The sequence below is a fragment of the Xenopus laevis genome, chromosome 8S (assembly GCF_017654675.1).
Source record: "Xenopus laevis strain J_2021 chromosome 8S, Xenopus_laevis_v10.1, whole genome shotgun sequence".
Classification (NCBI taxonomy): domain Eukaryota; kingdom Metazoa; phylum Chordata; class Amphibia; order Anura; family Pipidae; genus Xenopus; species Xenopus laevis.
Genome location: NC_054386.1, coordinates 485,001 through 510,303, shown reverse-complemented (window position 1 = coordinate 510,303; position 25,303 = coordinate 485,001). Strand labels below are relative to the sequence as shown.

The window sequence follows — 25,303 nt, the reverse complement described above, 5'->3', positions numbered from 1 at the left end:
AATTCACATATACAGGGCAATGTGTTTCTAATTATATAATTAGTTCTCACCATTTCCTGTGTGCCAAAAGCAGAGGCCCAGTTCAGAAGAGTCTGGCCAACATCATCCATAAAATTTACTTCAAATGCTAAAAACAATGACAAAACAGAGAGTACAGAAGTAGAACAATGAAGTTGGTTTGGAATCCTATGCAGTTCAAGGTCCTCACTCTCCCTTTTGCTCTCTCAATATAACAATCTTTCTGTCTTAAGACTCACCTCCCGTATCAATGGCATCTATGAGGGCATCTGTGTCCTTACTGCGGATGCAGTCTATCAGCTGGCGGTGAGATCGCTCTCCTGAACTATCAAGTCGCCGCAGGCCAGGAATACGACCTGTGGAGCCAGCACTAGACTTGGGCAAAGCTTTGCGGCCTTCAAAAAGCAGCACCAAAAGCAGGTCGACAAGGCGCATGGTGTCAAGAACACAACGCTCATCACCTTGTAGAGCACTTTCCATGGAGTCTAGGAGTTCTGCCCGAAGTAAATCCTATTGCAAAAAATAAAGGTGAAATGACCTGGAAATTAACAGTTAAACCCACATGTTTGTGCGTGTGTCCCTCTGTAACATACATGCGTGACGACTGGTGAACCACGGCATAGCGTAGATAAAAGGCTGACAATAGTGGAGACCTGATTGCTGATTTTTGAGTCTCCAGAGGTGGAAGGTCCCCCACTGGTGCCACGCCCTGTTTTACAAACTGAAGAAGGACCTGACACAGTGCCTCCGGCGGATGCCATTCGGGAGAGTAGTTCCTCGGTGAGTCCATGCTGTGCAAGTGGAGCTGGATCTACACCACGGCGTGTAAAGCGGTCAGCAAGGGAGGCAAAGCAGCGAAGGGCTCCATCCGATACCTACAGGGAAAAAAACATCATACTGAGGCTCCTGCAAGGTAACCTATAAAATCACGCTGCCTCTTTTGCTACTCCACGTTCTCCACTTCCATTTTATAAATGTTTAGTATTTCATTTCATTTCTATCCTCACCTGGTAGTCTTCGTGCTTCAGCAGGCTGGAGAGAGACTCCACACATGTTTCTAATGATGCATCTTGTGGCTCCATCTTTCCACACAGTCGGGAAACCACAGCCATGGCAGAATGCAGAGTATCCTTGTGAACTAGGTGCCCACTGTCCCGAATGAATGTCAGCACACAGCTCAAACCCCCTGCCTCAAATACAGCTCCAGACTCACGTGTACAGATTAGCTCTAGCACCTTATGGAGAAAAATAATTGTTTAAACAAAAAGGTTAAAATTGATATGCCCTTTAATTCTTTTCCAGACAGAAATGTTTATATACAAATATGTTTGTAAGACCTAATGAGAATGTTCAGTGGCGTAACTAGTTGTTACTGGGCCCCATAGCAAATTCAATTTAGGGCCCCAAAATATTTATTAGTTTTGCCTATTTTACCAAGATATATTAAAATTGCTCATTAATTAGGGTCTCACTGGGCCCCCTACACTCCTGGGCCCCCCTGCAACCGCAGGGTCTGCTTCCTCTATAGTTACGCCCCTGAGAATGTTATAATGCAATATTAATTCCCCAACTGAATACCTATGCTTAGCTAACAATTCTGCAAAATAAATTAAAGTGCATATACATCACCAGGTCTACTGGGAGAGTAACCCATAGCTAAGCTAACTTTGCATCTTTTATTACATTTCCCCTAGAATCCTTACCTTAAAGGAGAAGGAAAGGCTAAAAAGTAAGCTTTATCAGAAAGGTCTATATAAATACACCAGTAAACCCTCAAAGTAATGCTGCTCTGAGTCCTCTGTCAAAAGAAACAGCACATTTCTTTCCTTCTATTGTGTACTCATGGGCTTCTGTATCAGACTAACTGTTTTCAGCTTAAACCTCCAGGGCTAGGGCTTGAGCATGCTCAGTTTGCTCCTTTGCTGTAATCTGAGCCCAGAGCTATGGGTGAGCAGGGAGAGACTCGGGCAGAAAGTGATGTCATACCAAACCAATATGGCAGCTGCTATCCTAAACCAACAGAGAGATTCTAGAGCGGTTTACTCGGGTATGGTAAAGCATTCTGCAGAATAAATATATTTTTATAGCTTGCTCTATTGTGGCTAATCTATTGGCAATAAACTGCTTCTGTAGCTTTTCTCCTTTAAACATGACAGGTCAGGAAATAGCTTTAAAGGAAAGTTAGCCTTTAAATGATTACATTGCTGTAAATGGAAGTAAACTGGTCTTTATTTATTTATTTTTTTGCCTCTAGCAAAATACAGCATTCTATTCAATAGCAAAAATATGAATGCTTGACTAGATGCTAGACTCTTTACCTATTTGTTTTGGTTGATGGTGATATACAAGTATACATAGTGAAATGCTGCCAGCCATCTCACCTTGACACACTGTTCTGCCAAATCCCGACTGGTTCTGTTGTTCAGCTCTACCACTACAAGCCTATTGCACAAAGCTTTGATAGCCCCTTCCACTCCCACAATACGTCTTGTGCACTCGGCAGACACATCCAGATAATAGGTGATAGCTCGGGCAGTTACTTCCAGCACACTGTCTGGGGCGCTTTCATCCAGGAATATTTTACACAACGCCGGCAGGAAGGTACGAGGTGGACATCTAGAATGGAAAGAGAAAGAACAATTCACACAAAACAGCCATGTGCTAGCCAAGCAATCAAACATTTAGATGGTTAAAATCCATTGTTCCTTATTTCTGTAGGGGATGTGGCCATGTAGAAATACACCCCGATATTATATAAGGAACGGCAGATGAAGAGAACACAACGTTTCCAGCAACCCTTGATTTCAGGCATCTGCGGCTCAAATGAATAGGAGCTACTAATCATATGGGCAACTAAACACTTGGGGGCTGGTTTACTAACAATCAAATAATTTTCTCAGAATCTCTAAAAATTTCTGTTTTTCCGATATTTCTAAAAAGTTCTAAAAACCATCAAAACTTCCAATGCCAAACTTCCCCAAGTACCGGTAAAAGTTGGCACGGTCCTATAAAAGTCAATGGGAGCGGTGCTTATCTGATTAGACTGCTTTAACTCAATTCTGACTTTTGTCCGAAAAACTCACTCAGTTTTCGAAATATTTGTATTTTTTAACCCTATCGTTGAGCACTTTTTTCGTGCAGATATTTTAATAAATTCAACGACAATCATGATTTTAGAGTTGGCGAGTGTAGTTGTGGTTTTAAAAACCTAGAAAACCACAAAAATCCGACCTTTAATAAATAAACCTCCACAAATGGCTATGTGTGTCAGCTTCATAAGAGTCCACAAGCTTCATGTCCTCCACTGCTCTGGGCTGCAGTCTCTACACCATCATGTTTTACCTGGCGGAAACTTAGCTTGCGATTTTTGATAGCAATACAGATTGTGATTGTTTTGCTGTTGCTTAAATGAAAATTCTAGAAAAAGTGCATGTACAGGTACAGAATGCTTGGGACCTATGATTTTCCAGATAATTGGTCTTTCCTTTACTTAAAAAAACAAAAAAAACTAAACATTAAACCCATCAGAACAGTGTTGCCTCCAAAAATGATTATACTGAAAATTAGCTGGGATCAAGTAAAGGGTCATTTTTTTTATTACAGCCGATTATTAATTTCATTTAATTATATAGAGGCAACATGTTACAGTGCTTTCTTTTAAATGTTTATAATTCACATCATTACATTCTACCAAATTCATGCAAAAAACACATGATATTCAAATCTATCAGGAGCCAATAAGCTTACCTGTATATTTTTGAAGTGCGGAAGGAAAGCAGAATACCAAGAGAAAACCTCCCCACACAGAAACAGGGAGAACATACATACAGTGGTGCTTAAGACTTTGTGAACCCTTTAAAATGTTCTGTAGTCTTATATGAATGTGATCTATATCATGATCTGATTTTCAAACAAGTCCTAGAAGTACATGACAAAAACCTAAACAAACGAAACAATTATTATATTTGGTCATGTATTTATAGAACAATAAAGATCCAATAAAATATATATGAGTGTAGCAAAAGTGCTTCCTTAGGATTATCATGTAATTTGAAGGTGAAAACTCAGTTTTTTCAGTCAATGGCAGGACAATCAGGTATGATTGAGAGACCCGGTCTTATGTAAAGAGTATCCAGCAAAGCCTGATCTCACATACAACTTATTTGTGGATGTGTATCATGGCTCAAACAAAGGAGGTGTCTGAGGACCTCAGAAAAAGTGTTGTTGATGCCCATAAAGCTGGAAAGGTTACAAGACTATCTCTAAAGATTTTGATCTCCACCAGTCAGATAGATTGTGAACAAATTCCAGACCGTTGTTACCCTACCCAGAAATGGTTGACCTTCAAAGATAACTCTGAGATAGTCTGAGAGGTTACAAAGGAATCCAAGGTAACATCTAAGCAACTGAAGGCCTGTCTCACATTGGTGAATGTTGATGTTCATGAGTCCACCATCAGGAGAACACTGAACAACAATGGTGTGAATAGCAGGGTAGCAAATAAAAAGCCACTACTCTCCAACAAAAATATTGCTGACCATAAAAAGTTTGCTAAAGATCATGTGGACAAACCAGAAGGATACTGGATCATTTGTGGACAGATGAAGCCAAAATAGAATTTTTTTGCTTACATGAGGAGCGTTACATTTGAAGAAAGAAAAACACTGCATTCCGGCATAAGAACTTTATCCCATCTGTGAAACATGGTGGTGGGAGTGTTCTGGTTTGGGCCTGTTTTTTTGTTGCAACTGGGCCTGGACGGCTTGGCTTCATTGATGAAACAATGAATTCTGAACTATACCAGAGAATTCTAAAGGAAAATGTCAAGATGTCCATCTGTGAATCGCATCTCAAGAGACAGTGGGTCAAGCAGCAAGACAACGATCCTAAACATTCTACCAAAGAATGATTAAAGAAGAATAAAGTGCATGTTCTGGAATGGTCAAGTCAAAGTCCTGACCTTCATCCAATTGAAATGTTGTGGAAAGACCTAAAGTGAATGGTTCATGTGAGGAAACCCACCAACATCAAAGAGCTGAAACTTCTGTATGAAGGAATGGGCTCAAATTCCTCCAAGTCGATGTGAAGGACTGATCAACAGTTTGAAAGTCGGATGATGTTTTAGGTCACATTCATATAAAAAAAAAATATAGAAAATTTTAAAGAGCTCACAAACTTTCAAACAACGCTGTATAATGAGTGAGCATGGAGTCTCATCACTTAATGTAGGCGCCTGCACTTGGAGCTCTCTCCCAATGTGGGTGACTAAGCATTTGACATCCCCCAGTGATTTTAACTTTCCTTGTCTTTTTTTTTTTTTTTTTTTAAATAAAGGAATTCTTTATTGACAACAATGCATACAGTAAAAATACAAATGGTGCACATTTCTAAACAACAAATACATTTATCAGGCTATAAGTAACTATATTACACTGCTTCTGAAACTCTAACAAGGGATGTTCAACCGAAAATGGGAACTAAATCTCACATGACTGAGGCTTATACAGGTATTGGATTTGTTATCCCGAAAGCTCCGAATTATGGAAAGGCCTACTTCCATAAACTCCATTTTATCCAATTTTTTTTTCCTTTTCGTCTGTAATAATAAAATAGTACCTTGTACATGATCCAAACTGAGATATAATTAATCCTTATTGGAAGCAGGATCAGCCTATTTTGTCTGTTTAAAATTTATGATTTTCTAGTAGACTTAAGGTATGAAGAACCAAATTACTGAAAGATCCATTATCTGGAAAAGCCCAGGTCCCAAGCATTCTGGATAACAGGTCCCATACCTGTACATAGAAAACCCATGTGTGCCATTTTTACTTATAATAATTATAAATAATAATAACAATAAAGGATATATATATAGGTCGCGACAAAGGAGGTATGGGGGGGAATAAAACATATTTGGAAAGAGTTTATGAGCTATGTGAGATGTGTCATCTTTGTACAGTGAAAAACATTCACCTATTGTTGTATCCTATTATGCTCCAAATACCAGACAGAAGCAATTTTTTAATCACCTTAGATCTGCACTCTTAGATTTTGACCATGTTTCTTAAATTCTATGTGGAGACTCTAACTTAATATTTGATGGATTCTGGGATAGGCAAACACTAGATACACAGGCTTCCTCACCCCCGCCTCCTTTTGGACCGGATTCAGGAGCCGTGAAATCTCAATTATCCCAGATGGGTCTGACTAATGGAAAGAGCTTTAACGGGGGTAAAGCAATTTACTCATTACACCCACCCCACAAACTGTATACCATATAGATCATATTTGGATATAGCAGGGAGTAGCAACTTTTAATACCCCATGGTCAAATATTTCTCCAGTCTCATTATTTTTATCATACCTTTACAGGGTACATAATAAACCTCTTTGAAGGTTAAATGAATCCTTGCTTTCCATCCCTGAAGCTTCCCTGAAAGATTACGTTACCCAACCAAAATATGTTTCTTCGTAGGCCACCCTGTGGGAAGCCCATAAGGCAGTGATCATGGAAAATAATACAACTGGGATCCCAATGGAAGAAAAAACAATTAGCAGAAATTTCTAGATTAACATCCAGTTTAGAACACAACCACATTACAAGCCCATAACCCTAATATAGATTACAGAAACCAAATACAGAAAGAACTAAGTTAGATCTTGCCCTCACCTTCCCAATCTAATAGGCCAGGAAAGCTTCTCAATAAATGTCTTAATAACAGCAAACTGTTTCACATACCTATAACCAGTCAAAACGTCAATTGACCGGAGCACTGGGGAAAATAGTAGAAGAATTTGCTACTTATTATAACAAATTTTATTCCACAACAGGTACAGTTTCTAAAAATCGACTACAGGGTTTATTTTAAAATCTATCACTTCCCAAGCTCTCCCTAGATCATCAATCTCTTTTAGATGTTGACATTACAGATCAAAAAGTTCAATCCGCGATTAAAACCCTCAAGTTATCCAAAGCACCAGGCCCTGGTGGTCTTTCAGTGGCCTAATATAAAAAGTTCTCCCATATCCTCATTCCTCACTTAACCACTATGTTTAATCAGCTTACTAGTGGAGACACCCTATCTAGTAATATGCTGACTGCTAAAATATCTCCTATCCCAAAACCAGGGGCTGACCATAAAGATTGCAAGAATTATCGACCCATTTCAGTTTTCAATACCAATATTAAAATACTGGCTAAAATACTAGCTTAACGATAAACTCCCAAGCATGATCCACCGGGACCAGGTCGGTTTTATCCTGGGACGCCAATCTCCCAATGCAATCTGCAGACTATCCCTCATGATGTCAAAGGCTACAGCTACATCTACACCTGCTATGCTCCTGAAACTCGATATAATGAAAACATTTGATTCTGTATCTTGGGACTATTAATATTTTGTTTTGAGGGAATGGGGACTTGGGAATAGCTTTCTAAAATGGATAAAGACTTTGTACTGCACCCCAATAGCACTAGTAACAGTAGGCCCATTTATATCCTCTACCTTTCCCATCTCCCAGGGAACCCACCAAGGATGCCCCCTACACCCTCTTCTGTTTGACCTTGCAATCAAGCCATTGGCTATATCAATTAGAAATAACCGACATTTCCAGTATTGCTACAGGTAATTAGCTCACAAAGTTAGTCTGTTTGCAGCCGATGTTACTTTGCTAATAACTAAACCCTTAATATCCTTATTACAACATTTGGGAAGCTCTCTAGTTTCTTGTCAACCACGCCAAGACGGAGGCCCTTAATATTAATTTACCTAAAGAAACCGAGAAACTGCTGACCCTTAATTTCAAATTCCAATGGCAACCCACTTCGATATCCATACTAGATGTTAAACTTACTAGCTCTCCGGAGCAATTATATCACAATAATTAGAGAATCGGTAAGCGATTTATTAAAGAATTTGCAAATTTAATGTTAAAACGGTCTTGGGGGGGTTTTCTTTCGTTGCGTAGAAACTATGTTACTGGTCTTTTAACTCCCGGGGTATCTACACCATTGATGCCCTACATGAAAACTTCCAACTCCCTGAGTCAGAGCTGTATCAGGCCTTGTAAATCATGCATATTGCCAACAACTATTCATCAAAGAGTTAGTTAGAGATCATCACAGTCCTCTCAAGTGAAATTCCACCACTATCCATTCATTTCTATGGGATTTTGAAAGGCATATTTATCAAAGGAGGAACTTTCACTTTCACCCATTGATAAATACTCTTTTAAAAATCCCGTAGAAATTAATGGAGTGGCGGAATTTCACTCTAGAGGACTTTGGCAATCTCTAACTTCACTCTTTGATAAATAGACCCCTAAGTCTCTACCACAAAGTCTTTGAGCACTGCTGCCTTTCTGGGAAACCTTCGCGCAGAGCAATTTCACATTTAGGTCAGTGACATACGCTAAGATTCGGGAAGATTTTGTTGCCCAGCGACAAATCGCCTCTTCTTCAGGCAACTAATCTTCCAGAACAGCCTTCCCTCCAGCTAGAATCTAAATCGCCGGGGGGATAGCACACGGAATGCTTCGTTTTCCGAAGTTGGCCGAAGATGCCCAACGAAGAAACTTCAGGAGACTTTCAGAAAACGAAGAGGTCCAAGTATCATCCCGTCTGCGATTTCTATGAGTACCGGCTTTTGTGTAAATGACATTTATGTAGAGTAGTGCAGCAAGCTTTTATTTTGCCCCAACAGCATCTGGATACTGCTTCCAAGATTGTTCTGATTTGGGCACAATGAGACACATATGGTGGATCTGCCCCCAGGCAATCAGGTTCTGTACGCGAGTATATAACCTAATATTCTCAGTACTACATGTGAACTGAAGGAAAACCCCATATGAAGCAATACTGGGAGCAGTACCAGATATGCTAATCAAGGTTCAATTACGTTTAGTTCATTTCATATTACTAGAGGCAAGACAAACCCCGGCCAAATCCTGCTTTCACCCAATCTTCTGTCATTATAGACCATAGGCAGAGATAGGCCAAATTGATCGAGAGAAAAAAAAAACAAGCAGCCTGTGGCCTATATATGGTCATGGAACTGATTGGGATATCAAATAGCTTTCTATTTTACACTAGGGATGTACAATATTTCCTGTATAAAGGAGGCTGTAACCTTATCCATCAACAGAAATGGGGCAGTTCCCAAAATATAAGCTTGCTGCAATACTCTACACAAGTGTCATTTACAAAAAGAAGCAGGTACTTACAGAAACACCCACAGCGATGGCTACTGTGTAACTTCATTCCAGGAAAATGATAGGAAAGTTCCGGGATTGCACAAAAACCGGTCCTATTCTAACAGGACATTTACTCATCACTACCGGCCTGGTCATGGGGCCCTATGGCAGTGCTGTGAATTAAAGGAACAGCAACATCAAAAAATGAAATATTGTCCTGCACTGGTAAAGCTGCTATGTAGCCATGGGGGCCACCATTATAGCACAGTAGATAACAGATAAGTACTACTATAGTTTATATAAACAAGCTGCTGTGTAGCCATGGGGGCCGCCATTATAGCACAGGATACACAGTAGATAACAGATAAGTACTACTATAGTTTATATAAACAAGCTGCTGTGTAGCCATGGAGGCAGCCATTCAAGCACAGGATACACAGTAGATAACAGATAAGTACTACTATAGTTTATATAAACAAGCTGCTGTGTAGCCATGGGGACAGCCATTCAAGCACAGGATACACAGTAGATAACAGATAAGTACTACTATAGTTTATATAAACAAGCTGCTGTGTAGCCATGGGGGCCGCCATTATAGCACAGGATACACAGTAGATAACAGATAAGTACTACTATAGTTTATATAAACAAGCTGCTGGTAGCCACGGGGGCAGCCATTCAAGCACAGAATACACAGTAGATAACAGATAAGTACTACTATAGTTTATGTAAACAAGCTGCTGTGTAGCCATGGGGGCAGCCATTCAAGCACAGGATACACAGTAGATAACAGATAAGTACTACTATAGTTTATATAAACAAGCTGCCGTGTAGCCATGGGGGCAGCCATTCAAGCACAGGATACACAGTAGATAACAGATAAGTACTACTATAGTTTATATAAACAAGCTGCTGTGTAGCCATGGCGGCAGCCATTCAAGCACAGGATACACAGTAGATAACAGATAAGTACTACTATAGTTTATATAAACAAGCTGCTGTGTAGCCATGGGGGCAGCCATTCAAGCACAAATAAAGCCAATAGGCTGGTTTCCAATAAGGATTACTTATTAGTTAAGATTAAGTACAAGTTACTGTTTTATTATTACACAGAAAAAGGATACCATTTTTAAAACATTGGATTATCTGATTACAACGGAGTCTATGGGAGATGGCCTTTCCGTAATTCTGAACTTTCTGGTTAACAGATCCTATACCTGTACTATTAAAACAGTACATCAGAAGTCAGTTCTCTGGCCAAAACTTTAATATCCATAATACCATGCTTGTTCTGTTATTAATAGGGAGAATTACAAAAGTTACTGCAACTAATACTCTACTGCAAGGCTGTTCAACTTAAACCCTGCAGGCCAGCTCTGGAGCTTCACTGCATTTTATGCACAATTCTGCTGCCTTTTTTATGTTAAAAGTTAAAAGTAAATGCTTTCTCCCTGAACTTTCCCAAACGTATAAAAAGTTGTATGATACTGTCTGTAACTTTGCTATTGACTTCACTACAAACTACAACAGCGACCACAGGTGATAGTAACCTGCAACTGCATCAATTTCTGCAAGATGAGAGATCAGGGGACCTCTAATGATGCCATAACTCACCCCATCAATAATAACCCCATCAATAATAACCCCATCAATAATCCTTTGTACAGCAGCAGTGCTATAAAGGGATACATAGGTACTGATAGGTAAGACGTTACAACAAGGATAGGCTATGCTAAACTTCAGATCAAAACATAAGTGAGCTGGATCATAGGGAGAATGCCACTACTACATAGAGCACTTGTAAGGCCCCATCTAGAATATGCCCTACAGTTTTGGTCTCCATCACTCAAACAGGACATTATTGTATTAGAGAGGGGACAGAGAAGGGCAACTAAGCTGGTAAAGGGAAAATCTTAGCTATGAGGAAAGACTGGCCAAATTGGGGATGTTCACGCTGGAGAAGAGGCGCTTAAGGGGTGATATGATAACTATGTATAAATATATAAGGGAATCATATAATAATCTCTCTAATGATTTATTTACCAGCAGGTCTTTCCAGCTGACACAAGGTCACCCATTCCGATTAGAAGAAAAGAGGTTCCGCCTAAATATTCGGAAGGGGTTTTTTACAGTGAGAGCTGTGAAGATGTGGAATTCTCTCCCTGAATCAGTTGTACAGGCTGATACATTAGATAGGTACAAGGAAGGGTCGGATGCTTTATTCACCAGTAGCTCCTCCCAGCAGACAGGAGGGAGCCAATGAGATTAGAGGAGGGAAAGGGGTGTTACAGGGAGAGCTGGGAAGTGAATCAGGGGTACAGGCTGATACATTAGATAGGTATAAGAAGGGGTTGGATGGCTTTTTAGCAAGTGAGGGAATACAGGGTTATGGGAAATAGCTCATAGTCCAAGTTGATCCAGGGACTAGTCCGATTGCCATTTTGGAGTCAGGAAGGAATTTTTCCCCCTCTAAGGCAAATTGGAGAGGCTTCAGATGGGTTTTTTTGCCTTCCTCTGGATCAACTGGCAGATAGGTAGTTAATAAAAAAAAAAAAAAAAAAAGTTGAACTCAATGGACATGTGTCTTTTTTCAACCTTACTTACTATGTTACTATGTTACTATGTTACATAGACAGGTACTAAATGGGAAGCAATCTCAGGTAGAGGTGTGATTGCTGAAATAAACAGTGTTGATTGAAACTTCACCCATGCCCTGAAATTAAAACTTGCCAAACACAAGTCATGTATGGTTCATTGTCGACTATTATCTATTCTAGACTCTAGACAAACATGGATTAGATATCGATGGGACAGGTTAGAACAGGGGTCCCCAACCTTTTTTACCCGTGAGCCACATTCAAATGTAAAAAGATTTGGGGAGCAACACAAGCATGAAAAAGTCCCTTGGGGTGCTAAATAAGGGTTGTGATTGGCCATTTGGTAGCCCCTATGTTGACTGGCAGCCTACAGAAGGCTCTACTTGGCACTATACTTAGTTTTTATGCAATTAAAATGTGCTTCCATGACTCGAATTCAAAAATAATCACCTGCTTTGAGGACACTGAGAGCAACATCCAAGGGGTTGGAGAGCAACATGTTACTCACGAGCTACTGGTTGGGGATTGCTGGGTTAGAACCTCATTGGGCAGAGACTACATTGGGGAGTTAATGTGCTCCTTATCTTATCTCCTTACCTGATGGAGCTCTGAAGACCCCAATTATCACCTGGATCAGACAGTCAAATAGGCAAAGATGCACTCGTTTAAACATCCGCTCATGTGGCAAGGTTGCCAAGTGACTAACTTTATGCATATTTTCATGCTGTCTGGTAATAACCCTGTGTGGATTATCCCATATACAAAAGTCTTTCAAATATAATTTATGAAATGTGCCATTAATAAGCAAATATCTGCATGCATATAATTCAAATCAATGAAAAAAAGTTAAATGGGGGGGGGGAAGAAGGAAAAACCACTTACGTTTCAAAACACCTATCCACATTATCGGACATAAGCAGCAGCATGCAGAGCTGTTCCAAGGCAATGAGCTGCATGTCTCTCTCGTCCCCCTGCCCCATCTGCAGCCATTCCAGTAGTGTGTCTGGATCTACGTCAGCCATTGTAGCTCGGCACAGAGAGGGATGCCACGCTGGCTGGAGGGGACGGTGGCCGATTTAAAGAGTTCTTCCTTTCCACAATCTGTATGGAATGCTTTCAGCCAGGGTTCCTCACCTGCAAAGGAAAAGGAGGAAATGCAGCCGGTTATTAATGCCTTGTCTAAAGCAGGTTAATCCCTGCCTGACCACAGCAAAGCACAGGCGCCTGCAAAGTGTCAGAGGATAAGCGGATTATAATGGGACTTCAAACAGCAGCCTGCTGGGACACTGCTATAGAACACTGGCAGGGACACTGCTATAGAACACTGGCAGGGACACTGCTATAGAACACTGGCAGGGACACTGCTATAGAACACTGGCAGGGACACTGCTATAGAACACTGGCAGGGACACTGCTATAGACCACTGGCAAGCACCCTTAATGCCACTTACCATATTCGATAAGAATTAAAAAAGAGAAGAGAGGAACCTGTGATATAGCTTGTGGTTTGGAACCTATAGCAGGGTCTGACTAGGTCAGTGTATAGAAATGTATAGAAACCGAAAGACAAAACATACCCCGTATATTCCCTAATTGAGGTTTAGATATAAACTTCAATTAATATTTTCAGGTAGACCAATTAATTAAATAATACATTCCCTAATGTCATCACATCAATAACCACCACCTTAATTAATATACCGATGCGAAACCGAGGTATTAATATTTCTTATTGAATAAGGTGAATAAAGTGCTTAGTGCGTTATATACAATATTTAAATAGATTCAAATCTAGAGAAAATTCATAACTGACATCAATTAATAGATTATTAAAAAGACCAAAGAGTGCACAGTGCTTCTAGTAAATAGAAAAAACTTGATCTACCCCCCCACAAGTTCATATAAGGTTGGAAAAGTGCTATGTGCTTCTTACGTTAAATCAAATTGATTGACCTAGACCTAATCCAGGGATCCCCAACCTTTTCAACCCGTGAGCAACCTTCAGAAGTTAAAGGACTTGGTGAGCAACACTAGCATGAAAAATGTTCTTGGGCTGCCAAATAAGTGCTGTGATTGGCCATTTAGTAGCCCCTATGTGGATTGTCCACCTACATTGAGACTCTGTTTGACAGTACACCTGGTTTTTATACAACTAAAACTGCCTCCAAGCCTGGAATTCAAAAATAATCACCTGCTTTGAGGCCACTGGGAGCAACTTTTAAGGGGTTGGAGAGCAACATGTTACTCATGAGCTACTGGTTGGGGATCACTGACCTAATCCATTAAAGCAATTAATAAACGACAAAAATAAATTACGAATCACACATGAATTAATAGGGCTTGAATTCATTAGAAAATAGGTTAGAAAAGGAAATTATAGACGGTGGAGCTGTCCCAATAGAAACTAACTCAATGTTCTACTAACTATGGGACACCACAAAATAAAGGCAGTCAAAGTAAACCGGACTGTGGTCACAATACTATTTTACACTAACTTCAGGAAGAGCTATCTATGCGATAAGACCACAAATCCGGTAAACTTTAAGAATTCTAGACAAGAGGAGAGAGATGAATTCTATACCCTGTGGAGTTCAGTGGAAGCACCACGACGGACTAGCCGTCACACAATTAATATTAAAAAAAAAAAGAAAGGAGACGGTTAAGTACTTCAATGATAAAAAGATCAGGACGACCATATTCATCGCCATCTGCAAACAATGTTAGCTGGACTCAAGGCTTGATTATCATTAAATATGTAGCAAGCCAGAATACACCTTCAGCAATCCATATCACAGATTACAGTTAAGTGACGTTTAAAATATCTGCGCAGGGTAGTAATGAAGCGGCACAAGGCAGTGCCATGACTTGAATTTCCAGTCAAAAGTGAAATAACACCGAGGAAGTTGCACCATAGCCGTGACATCAACATGACTGGCATCTGAGCTAATAATAATCTCACTCTTTGTTTCCAAAAAGAGCAGCACTTCCAGTCTTTCCTGTAGATCATGGAACACTTGATACTGCCATCATCTAATGACACGGAACAAATGATAATTATTCTACATCCTTACATCTCTAGGCTTTGTTCTACAGAGGCAAATTATAAGTAGTTACTCACCCTAACTATGGCCCAGGTGTGTATATAAAGCAGCTGTGACTGTCACACATATCCACTCCCATGAGCCCTTGCCTACTCACCTCAATGATATGACCAGAATTTCCCCACAAACCTTATATACCCAATACAATGATACAATGCTAGATCTTTTTGGAGTAACCCTGCTGCAAAGGGCAGGGTTAACATGATATTGTCTTAGATGAATTGTCCAACTACAAACCCTTCTTACATACTCAATCTTTTTGCTACAAATGATAAGCCTTCTCACCAGTAAGTAACACATTTTGTTCACAGTTACTTCTCTAAATATGTGTTATGTCACACAAGGAGCTTTCCAAAACACACGTCACAGCAACAAAACCCACATTTTAAAGGAGAACTAAAGCTTAACTAAAGAAGTAGGTAGAAGTGTTGTACATTTGGGTTTTGTGCTTCTGTACCAGCCCAAGGCAACCACAGCCCTTTAGCAGTAAAGATCTGTGTCTCCAAAGATGCCCCAGTAGCTCCCCATCTTCTTTTCTGCTGATTCACTGATTCACATGCTCTGTGCTGCTGTCACTTACTGAGCTTAGGGACCCACTCACAATATACAGTACACATAGAATAGAAATGTCACAATATAAGGCTGATTAGTAATTAATACACATAATTACTACATGGCAGCACAGAAACCAGTGCAATTAGCATCAGAATTGAATAATCAGCAAACCTGTAGCATCAGCTTATATTACAGCCAGGGAAGCTCATTTTGTGCTGCTGGATAATTAGTGACGAGCCCTAAGCTTAGCTTCTCAACAGCCAATCAGAGCCCACTGAGCATGTGAGTGTCACAGACACTTTCCAAGATGGTGACCCCCTGTGACAAGTTTGAAGTCCTGGATCATTGCTGCTATTGACAAGCTCAAACTTTAGCCTCGTGCAATAAGTTCACTATATAAAATATGCCATTTTTAGCCACATTCATTTTTATGGTTTAGTTCTCCTTTAAGTTTTTCTCATCAAACTGAATCTGGTCCAATGTTTATCTCCACTTTCAATTCCAATTCAATTCATTGAATTTTCCCATAATGCCAAATGCAATTCAATGAGCACAACGTCTCACATATTATCACATAAAAACTGTTGAATTATATTGGAACAAACTGGTACTGACTTAGGAGAAACGTTTCTCTTCAGTTTTAATCAAACACAATGGGGGTCATTTATCAACACTGGGCAGTAACCCATGGCAACCAATCAAATAGCTGCTTTCATTGTTCTACTTGCAGCTGGCTTTGAAAAGCTAATCAATGATTGGTTGCTATAGGTCCCTGGGCATATGTGACCAGTGCTGATAAATGAGCCCCAATAAGTTTTCACAGGACAAACCATAAAAAACCGAATGGTAATTATCTGCCAAAAAGCATATATCTTGGAGATACTTTCCAATACAAGCACCTTGTCGCTCTTTAAACTGCATCTCTCTGGCCTTTGCAGATTCATCATCACATTTCTCCTATCAACTCTCATTTCATTTCATCCCACATCCCTCGCATTCAGCACTTGTCCTCCTACCCAAATCCCTTCTCTTGTTTTTCAGTTAAATGTCACTTCTACAGTCCTATACAACCAAAGCTGTACTTTCCCTATCTCCAGTAAGCCCAGACAAATTCAATTTCATTGAAATGCAGCATTGCTGAGACTAATAATCAGGTTATTTCCTACAAGCTCAGTTTCTCAGCTTTACTGAAATCAGGCTTCACACATGTCCCTCAAACTGACCCCAACTTGTCCATAAACTCTAGTTTTGTGTTTAGGAAGTGTCACTGTTTTTCCCTAAACTGATAGGCCATTGCTGACAAACATTTTATAAACAAACATACAAGTTGACCAATCGGATGGATACCATCTGAGCTGCTACACAAATAAGAAAGAGAGAATTAGGGTAGAACTGATATAAATAATATATACTCTCTGGAAAGGGCAGGAAATATGTTGTTGCTTTGTCAATAATAATAACAATAATAATAATAATAATAATAATAGGTTTGCCCTGAAGGTGCCAAACTTCACATATTAAACACACAAGTTAAAAACAAATGTATCCCTTCATCCATATCTGCCTATTATCAAAAGGAAGGATAATCCTATTTAATGTCGCTGGTAAAACTTTCCAAGATAACAAGTTTTTGACTTGACCACACATGATTAAAAGAAAACTATACCCCCAAAATGAACACTTAAGCAACAGATAGTTCATATCATATTATCATTATTCCCTGCAGCATTCACCAGGAGACACAAGATTTTACAAATGTTTCAATCTTTAAATTGCTGACATTACTGAACAGCAATGTAATCCTTTTTACAAAGTTATGTATATAGTAAACTGAGAAGCATTTACAGAGATTTCAACTCAGCCATTCCCAGTTCTAAGTCCTTTTAACCCTTGAGCTTTTCCTTCCCACTCTACTTACTACTCCACTGTAAAACCCTATATTTTTGGAGGCACTTTAGGGTATGTATAGTCATTTCAATTGCATTTTGACAGGCAGTACATTTTTTTTCCAAGGCCCATTAAATCATTTAACAACTGTACTGCAATGAATGCAGTGGGTAAAGGGGTTGAAAACCTAAAAAATAAAATAGCCACATGAAATCAATAGCATTCTAGGCAAATTCCCACTATACATTACATAAAAACTGTGGGGTTTTTTTTACAAAAAAAATATTTTTTGTTAATACAATTTATCTCTGCCCCTGCTGCATTATCTCTGTCCTTGCTGGTGAAACATAGCAGAAATCAAGTTTACCCCAAGTCTGTTAATCAGCTAATTCCTCTACCTTTCTACTATCTGAGTTGCACATAGGAATCCAATAAATCCAGGACAAACCCAACAACTTTAAAAGGGTCGTTCACCGGAAATTCCAAACACTTTCTTCAGTTCAGTTGTTAATGTTCATGTCTCAGTCTGGCAGCTCAGTCATCCTGGAACATCTGAACTGTTACAATTTGCTACATTTGGTTGATACATTTCATTGATACAATTAGTTGCTACATTTAGTTAATACATTGCTCAGCAGTATCGGTGGAATATTAGCAACTATTGTATCAATTCAAAACAAAACAGCTGCCTTTAAAGGAGAATTCAACTCCCCATATTATAAAAACCCACTACCCTACATAACCATAACCAACCAGGCCCACAGGGATACCAGGATAACTCCCGGTGGGCCAAGGTGTCAGTGGGCCCACCTGCTTCTAACTTTTGGCCTGTTTCATGGCCATTCTCTATTTCTTTATGGGAATAAAGAGGCTTAATAATGGAAGAATAGAGTATAGTATGTAGAGAAAAGAGACTAGGAGAATAAAGAGGTTGAGTGAGGAGAGGAGGTATAAAAGTTTGGAAAGTGGGCCCTCGACCTAAGGTTTTCTGGTGGGTCCCTGGTATCCCAGTCCGACACTGCCTACATAGTCCCCCTTCCCTGCTCCCGCCCGCACAGGTTATAACTCCAGTAATTGCCCCATATCCTGTAATTACCGCTCATCGCAGAGTACGGGCGCCATCTTTTTCTCTCCCTTTAGCTATAACCGTCACTTTCAGCACATGTGCAGTTGTCCGGAAGATTCCTTCAACTGCACATGCGGCGATAAGGCGCTTAGTTTCCGAAGATTACTGAGTTTTTTTTGTTTTTTTTTAAAGAGGATGTATGGTCAAAAATTAAAATCCCCTTTGGCTTTGCGGAGTGATTATAAGCATTTTTCTAATTGCAAATAATTATTTTTTTAGGAGCCATTTTTAGTTGCTTGCAAACTACAAATGAAAAAGGAGTAGGCAGTCTTGTTTGCAGACACCTGCTCAATGTGTGCGCACCTCATCGTCACTCCCATCGCTGCTTGACTGCCTACTAGTTTTTCATTGGTAGGTGGGCGGGACTAGAAGTAGAAGCAGGCGGGCCAAGCAGACAAAATGGCCACGGGCCATGAAGGATTTATGCGCTGCTGCTGCTGCATGAGCAGGTATGTGGGGGATATGATTGTGCTGCGAGCAACTAAAAAACGGCTCATAAAAAATAATTATTTGCAATTAGTAAAATGCTTATATTCACTCCCCAAAGCCAGAGAGGGATTTTCATTTTTGACCATACACCCCCTTTTAAAGTGCTGGAAAGTGAATAAACTGTTTAAGCAGAATCCAGATTCCTTTAATTCGTGGGTGACAGTCCAAACTGTAAAGTGATGTGCCAATAAAGATCTAAGCAACTAAAAATGACAAAAATGTTATATTAATATGATGCTTATTTTAAGTTGATATCTGGGTGAATCTAAAATTATGTTGAAGGAAAATGATGTAAGAATGGCTGACAGCTAGAGATCTAATCTAGCCAATTACCTCTCCAGTCTGGCCTGCTAAACCACTACAGTAACAATGAAATATTCTAACCATTGGTATCACTGTGTATAAATCAATTGCCGCTGAGGTTGGGGAGTTGTTTATAGAAAGCAAGAACTATAGTTTGTACTGACAGCAGTTATGGCTCAAGATTTTACACAAAGAAGAATAAATACCTGCCATTAAACAGGACAATGAAGCCCCAATTCTACCAGAGAGTAAACTTTAGCATTCAATTAGGGTAAAGTGTAAAACAAATATGTACTGTATTGCAAATTAAATCTTTCAGGCAAGTTTTAAAGGGGTTATTCACCTTTACATTAACTTTGAATATGACGCAGAGATTGGTATTCTGAGAATATTTGATATTTTTAATTTTGGCTTTTTTATTCAACCGCTCTCCTTGTTTACAATGTTAGCAATCTAGTTGCCAGGGTCCAAATTCCCCTAGCAACCATGCATTGATTTGAATAAGAGACTGCGATATGAATAGAAGAGGCCTGAATAGAAAGATGAGTAATAAAAAGTAGCGATAACAATATACTTGTAGCCTTATGGAGCACTTGTTTTTTAGATGAAGTCAGTGACCCCGGAAAGAGTCCGAAGAAGGCAGCAAATTATTCAAAAACTATAAAAATAAAAAGAGCAATTGAAAAGTTGCTTAGAATTAGCCATTCTATAACATACCAAAAGTCCCCTCCCTTTAATATGTGCCATTTGCAGACTGTGGCCAATAAATGATCCTGTCGTATGCTCTTAATCACCCATGGATTTCACTGCTCTCATGTCTTGTACTTATGTACTTTTTACTGTTGGTGGAATGATTGGCACCCCCCCCCTCCATTCTTCTACCTATGCCCCACAGTTTGGGGCAAATCCATTAGGGCTTGTGACCTTCAACAACAAAACACAAGAGTTCTGGCTTATGGTTTCCCAGGAAAATAGAGATTTAACCAAAGAAAACACTGCTAGTAATTAGATATGCAGCTATCAGACAAAAATCTCTCCTAGACCAACAAGATGCCCCGATTACATTCCTGTAACAGAGACAGGGTGCTTTCTGCTCTGTACAAGTGTGTAGTGGGATGAAGCCCAGCAACACATACACACAACTCCAACACAAGACTTAGCAACCATGCCGTGGACACATCACAGAGAGCTCAAAGCAGCATTAGGCGCTGTATCAGACCAATGACTAGAAGTTCAGGCAGGGTATAATTAAGACTCATGAAGCCCTCTTCCAAATGCTACATAAAGCTCTTATTGAAACCTGGAGCTTGCACACCCATTCCCCTTTGGAAAAACCAAATGCAATCAATGAAAAATGCATAATACCTATATATAGTACATATGTAATATGCATAAATAAATAAACCCAGCATTAAAGTGGATGAGTTTCAGGTAGAACATTCCTGATTCACCACCCAGGTACTTCGGGTACTGTGCCTGGGTTTATGGTTCATCTGTGGGTCTTTGTTCTCTCACCCTTGACATTCTAACGTTTATTACCCTTTAGCCTGGTTGATCTGCCTCAAGAATGATGTCAATTCTGGTCCATGGTGACATCACATAAATCCATTACAGATGCGGGTCAGGTAGTGGGTCTGGGTAGGTGGTATAGTGTAGTGGCGTGTGCAAGTGGGGTTGGGCACGGGTCTGCCTGACTGGACCCATACAGGACTCTACCAGGTGCTTGGATTTGGCTGAATCCAAATCCTGCTAAAAAAGGCTCTGATTTGGGAGAATCCTGGATTTAGTTCATCTCTATTATTTTGTTATATACAAATCAAGTAAGAATAACCACAAAGTTCCACTATGGGTGATATTTAAGTTTGCTAAGCTAGATCTGGGGCACAACAATGACTATGCAGTCCCAAGTAGACCTCCACTGGCAGAGCTCAAGAGCAACAAACAGGCTCTACCATACCAGCAATAATGCCAGGGACAATAACATTAAACAGGCAGAACACTTCTGACAGTTGCAGACTGAAGCTGCACAGCAGTTATCTGAGCCAAAAATGCAAACTAAACAAGTACTCACTTACCATGTGTTGTGTGTGTTGTGTGTGTGTTGTGCAAGGACAAATCCCCACAGTGTTCATACTAAACACTCTGATCTCAATACCACCTTCTCGTTTGCTATAGAAACAACCAAGGGGGCTAGGGGGTCCCACTACTAGATGTTATTTTTAGATGTTAGAAGTATCCTCCTATAAACTGATCAGCTGCCATATGCTCCCCTGAACACTCACATAAAACACACTAAAAGGAACGAGTAGCTATTGCCAACACATTACACATAAACATTATGTTAAAATGCCGCCTGCCAAAATCGTTTTAAAAGATTTGGATTATTTGGATAAAATGGAGTCTATGGGAGACAGTCTTTCCATAATTTGGAACTTTCTGGACAACGGGTTTTCAGATAACCGATACCATACCATTGGTTGAAGGCAATAAGACTAATGAAAGCAAAATCCTCATTGGTTGCCATGAGCTACTCCTCCTTCTAAAGACAATGAACATTGGTTATGTGCATCATCACTTCGCCCTGTATAGTGTTGCACCACTGCACATGAGGATTCTATATTATGTGGTCCCTTGGCCTTCAGCAGCACAAACACAATTAAAAGCGAGTTTAGAATAGCACACTTAAAGGGGAACTCTTTCCCATAAAAAATGTTTGGTTTTTTTGGAAACAAACTGACACTCTTATGAAAATTCCAGGGTGCAATAAGCATTTCCAAAGGTTCTTAAAGGAAAACTATACCCCTCAAACAATGTAGGTCTCTATAAAAAATAGATTGCCTAACACAGCTCCTTTGTAAAACTCTGCTTGATGTATATAAACCATCTTCAAAATAATATACTTTTTTAGGAGTATGTGCCATTGGGTAATCATAAATAGAAAACTGCAATTTTAAAAATTAAGGGCCGCCCCCTGTGATAATATGATTCACGGTGCACACAAACATACCAAACAAACCATACATGTTAGGTCACGAGTCAATTAAAAGACAGAGGTCTGTATTTTGCTTCCACACTTCTTCCTGTTACAGTTAAGAGCTGCAGTATTTCTGGTCAGGTGATCTCTTCCTGTTACAGTTAGAGCTGCAGTATTTCTGGTCAGGTGATCTCTTCCTGTTACAGTTAGAGCTGCAGTATTTCTGGTCAGGTGATCTCTTCCTGTTACAGTGAGAGCTGCAGTATTTCTGGTCAGGTGATCTCTTCCTGTTACAGTGAGAGCTGCAGTATTTCTGGTCAGGTGATCTCTTCCTGTTACAGTTAGAGCTGCAGTATTTCTAGTCAGGTGATCTCTTCCTGTTACAGTTAGAGCTGCAGTATTTCTGGTCAGGTGGTCTCTTCTTGTTACAGTTAGAGCTGCAGTATTTCTGGTCAGGTGATCTCTTCCTGTTACAGTTAGAGCTGCAGTATTTCTGGTCAGGTGATCTCTTCCTGTTACAGTTAGAGCTGCAGTATTTCTGGTCAGGTGATCTCTTCCTGTTACCGTCAGAGCTGCAGTATTTCTGGTCAGGTGAGCTCTTCCTGTTACAGTTAGAGCTGCAGTATTTCTGGTCAGGTGATCTCTGTTACAGTTAGAGCTGCAGTATTTCTGGTCAGGTGATCTCTTCTTGTTACAGTTAGAGCTGCAGTGTTTCTGGTCAGATGATCTCTTCCTGTTACAGTTAGAGCTGCAGTATTTCTGGTCAGGTGATCTCTTCCTGTTACAGTTAGAGCTGCAGTATTTCTGGTCAGGTGATCTCTGAGGCAACACACAGACAATCACAAAATGGTGGGTCAAGGCATGAGATGTAAAATGGCAATATTTACTTAAATATATATACCAGTTTGGTAAGATTCCTAAATTTTATATAAACTATGGTCTATGGTTCTGACAGTCAAGCAGTCATCTTCAGGAGTCAGAACCAGACGTGCAGAGAAGACCAAAAGGTCAATACTTCTTTTCCCTAGATGCAGATGAATGTACAGTATATTGGGAAGTAGCATAGGTTCTTCATTTTTAAAGGCTCATTTGATAAGTGGAGACATAGTTTGAGCACAGACTGTACAGAATGCTGTGAGTTCTCTCTCTCTCTCTCTCTCTCTCTATATATATATAAATAAATAAAATGAGCATCTGGTAACATATTGCAGAAATGTACAGGACACACCCCAGCACAATGCTCTTGTACCTGTCATATACATGATAATGAGGGTGATAAAGCTGGCAGAATCACGCTGAGTAATAAGCCTTATCAAAGTCTGTACGCTGGTATAGTGAAAGAATATGTCTGGCCATGACACCCTCAATATGTATGGCCTCACCAATCTCTGTGTGCACAAAAGCATGGAGTGGCTGGTTCAATGAATCATTTCCAGTTGTGGTGCTGAATGATCTGTTAATTACTGCTTGTTTAATCTAAGCCTAAGGCTACAGTTACCTGGAACAGCTTTGTTTTTTTCTTATTAGATCTGCTGCCCTTCGGTGTGTTCCACCTGTGCAGGTGTACAGTGCATCACATGGAAACAGGTGTAAGAATAATCATTATTATGCTTTATTTATATAGTGCAAACATATTCCACAGCAGAATCTACATATTTCATATTAGTCCCTCAAACACTGAAGCTTTCAATCTTATGTTCCTATCAAATTCACCCACACCAATTTTGTCAGGAGACATTTTAAAGGGCAAGTTAACCCCAAATAAAATCTGCCTAATAAAAGAAAACATACAATTCTAAGCAACTTTCAAATAAACTTTTTTTTTCTAGTTTTCAGTGCTACCATTGGGTTGACATTACCTTTAACCTACCGTATGCCATTGGAGTGGGGCAAACCCCTGGAGAAAACCCAAACAAGCATGTGGAACTGATCCTTGCTCAAGTCAAGTTTGTGAAACATGGATCAGAGATCCACATTTTTAACAGTTTGGACCCACTATTCAATCCAACACCCAAATGCCTCATCAGCACAACTCAATGACTAACATGAAACCATTAGATTGGAAAGGTAGAAAAGAAAAAATTGAGACCTGCCCACAAGTCATAGCATACTGAAAGCGGAACCCCATGGATGCTACCCACTAAACCACCATGCTGCTCATCTTTCCTCTGAGACCCCATCTCTACTACCCACTAAACCACCATGCTGCTCATCTTTCCTCTGCGATCCCCAACTCTACTACCCACTACACCACCATGATGCTCATCTTTCCTCTGAGACCCCCATCTCTACTACCCACTAGACCACCATGCTGCTCATCTTTCCTCTGAGACCCCATCTCTACTACCCACTACACCACCATGCTGCTCATCTTTCCTCTGAGACCCCATCTCTACTAACCACTACACCACCATGCTGCTCATCTTTCCTCTGTGCCCCCCATCTCTACTAGCCACTACACCACCATGCTGCCCATCTTTACTCTGAAACCCCATCTCTACTATCCACTACACCACCATGCTGCCCATCTTTCCTCTGGGACCCCCAACTCTACTACCCACTACACCACCATGCTGCCCATCTTTCCTCTTAGACCCCAATCTCTACTACCCACTACACCACCATGCTGCTCATCTTTCCTCTGAGACCCCCAACTCTACTACCCACTAGACCACCATGCTGCTCATCTTTCCTCTGAGACCCCCATCTCTACTACCCACTACACCACCATGCTGCCCATCTTTCCTCTGGGACCCCCAACTCTACTACCCACTACACCACCATGCTGCCCATCTTTCCTCTGAGACCCCAATCTCTACTACCCACTACACCACCATGCTGCTCATCTTTCCTCTGAGACCCCCATCTCTACTACCCACTACACCACCATGCTGCTCATCTTTCCTCGGAGACCCCATTTTATCTTTCCTCTGTTTAGTCTTAAGGATAACATTCAATAATTATAGGACTACACGAGAATGCACTGAAACAAATATTTGAGGTTTTCATCTGAAGGGCACCTACTATATTTTACACAGAGTAGCATTATTTACAATTAGGT

The 25,303-nt window shown here is 40.1% G+C and overlaps 1 protein-coding gene across 3 annotated transcripts in view; it reads right to left on the bottom strand.

Moving 5' to 3' along the window:
* hectd1.S (HECT domain containing E3 ubiquitin protein ligase 1 S homeolog) overlaps positions 1 to 25,303 on the bottom strand; it is a 65,590-nt gene that overhangs the window by 31,892 nt on the left and 8,395 nt on the right. For all 3 annotated transcript variants that reach the window (XM_018232184.2, XM_018232182.2, XM_018232183.2), the window contains exons 2-7: positions 12,690 to 12,941; positions 2,400 to 2,634; positions 1,026 to 1,253; positions 612 to 893; positions 258 to 528; positions 51 to 127 (exon numbers count right to left, since the gene is read on the bottom strand). In XM_018232184.2, coding sequence (XP_018087673.1) covers positions 51 to 127; positions 258 to 528; positions 612 to 893; positions 1,026 to 1,253; positions 2,400 to 2,634; positions 12,690 to 12,829 — 1,233 coding nt within the window. In that variant the 5' untranslated portion in view covers positions 12,830 to 12,941. The remainder of the gene's footprint in view (positions 1 to 50; positions 128 to 257; positions 529 to 611; positions 894 to 1,025; positions 1,254 to 2,399; positions 2,635 to 12,689; positions 12,942 to 25,303) is intronic.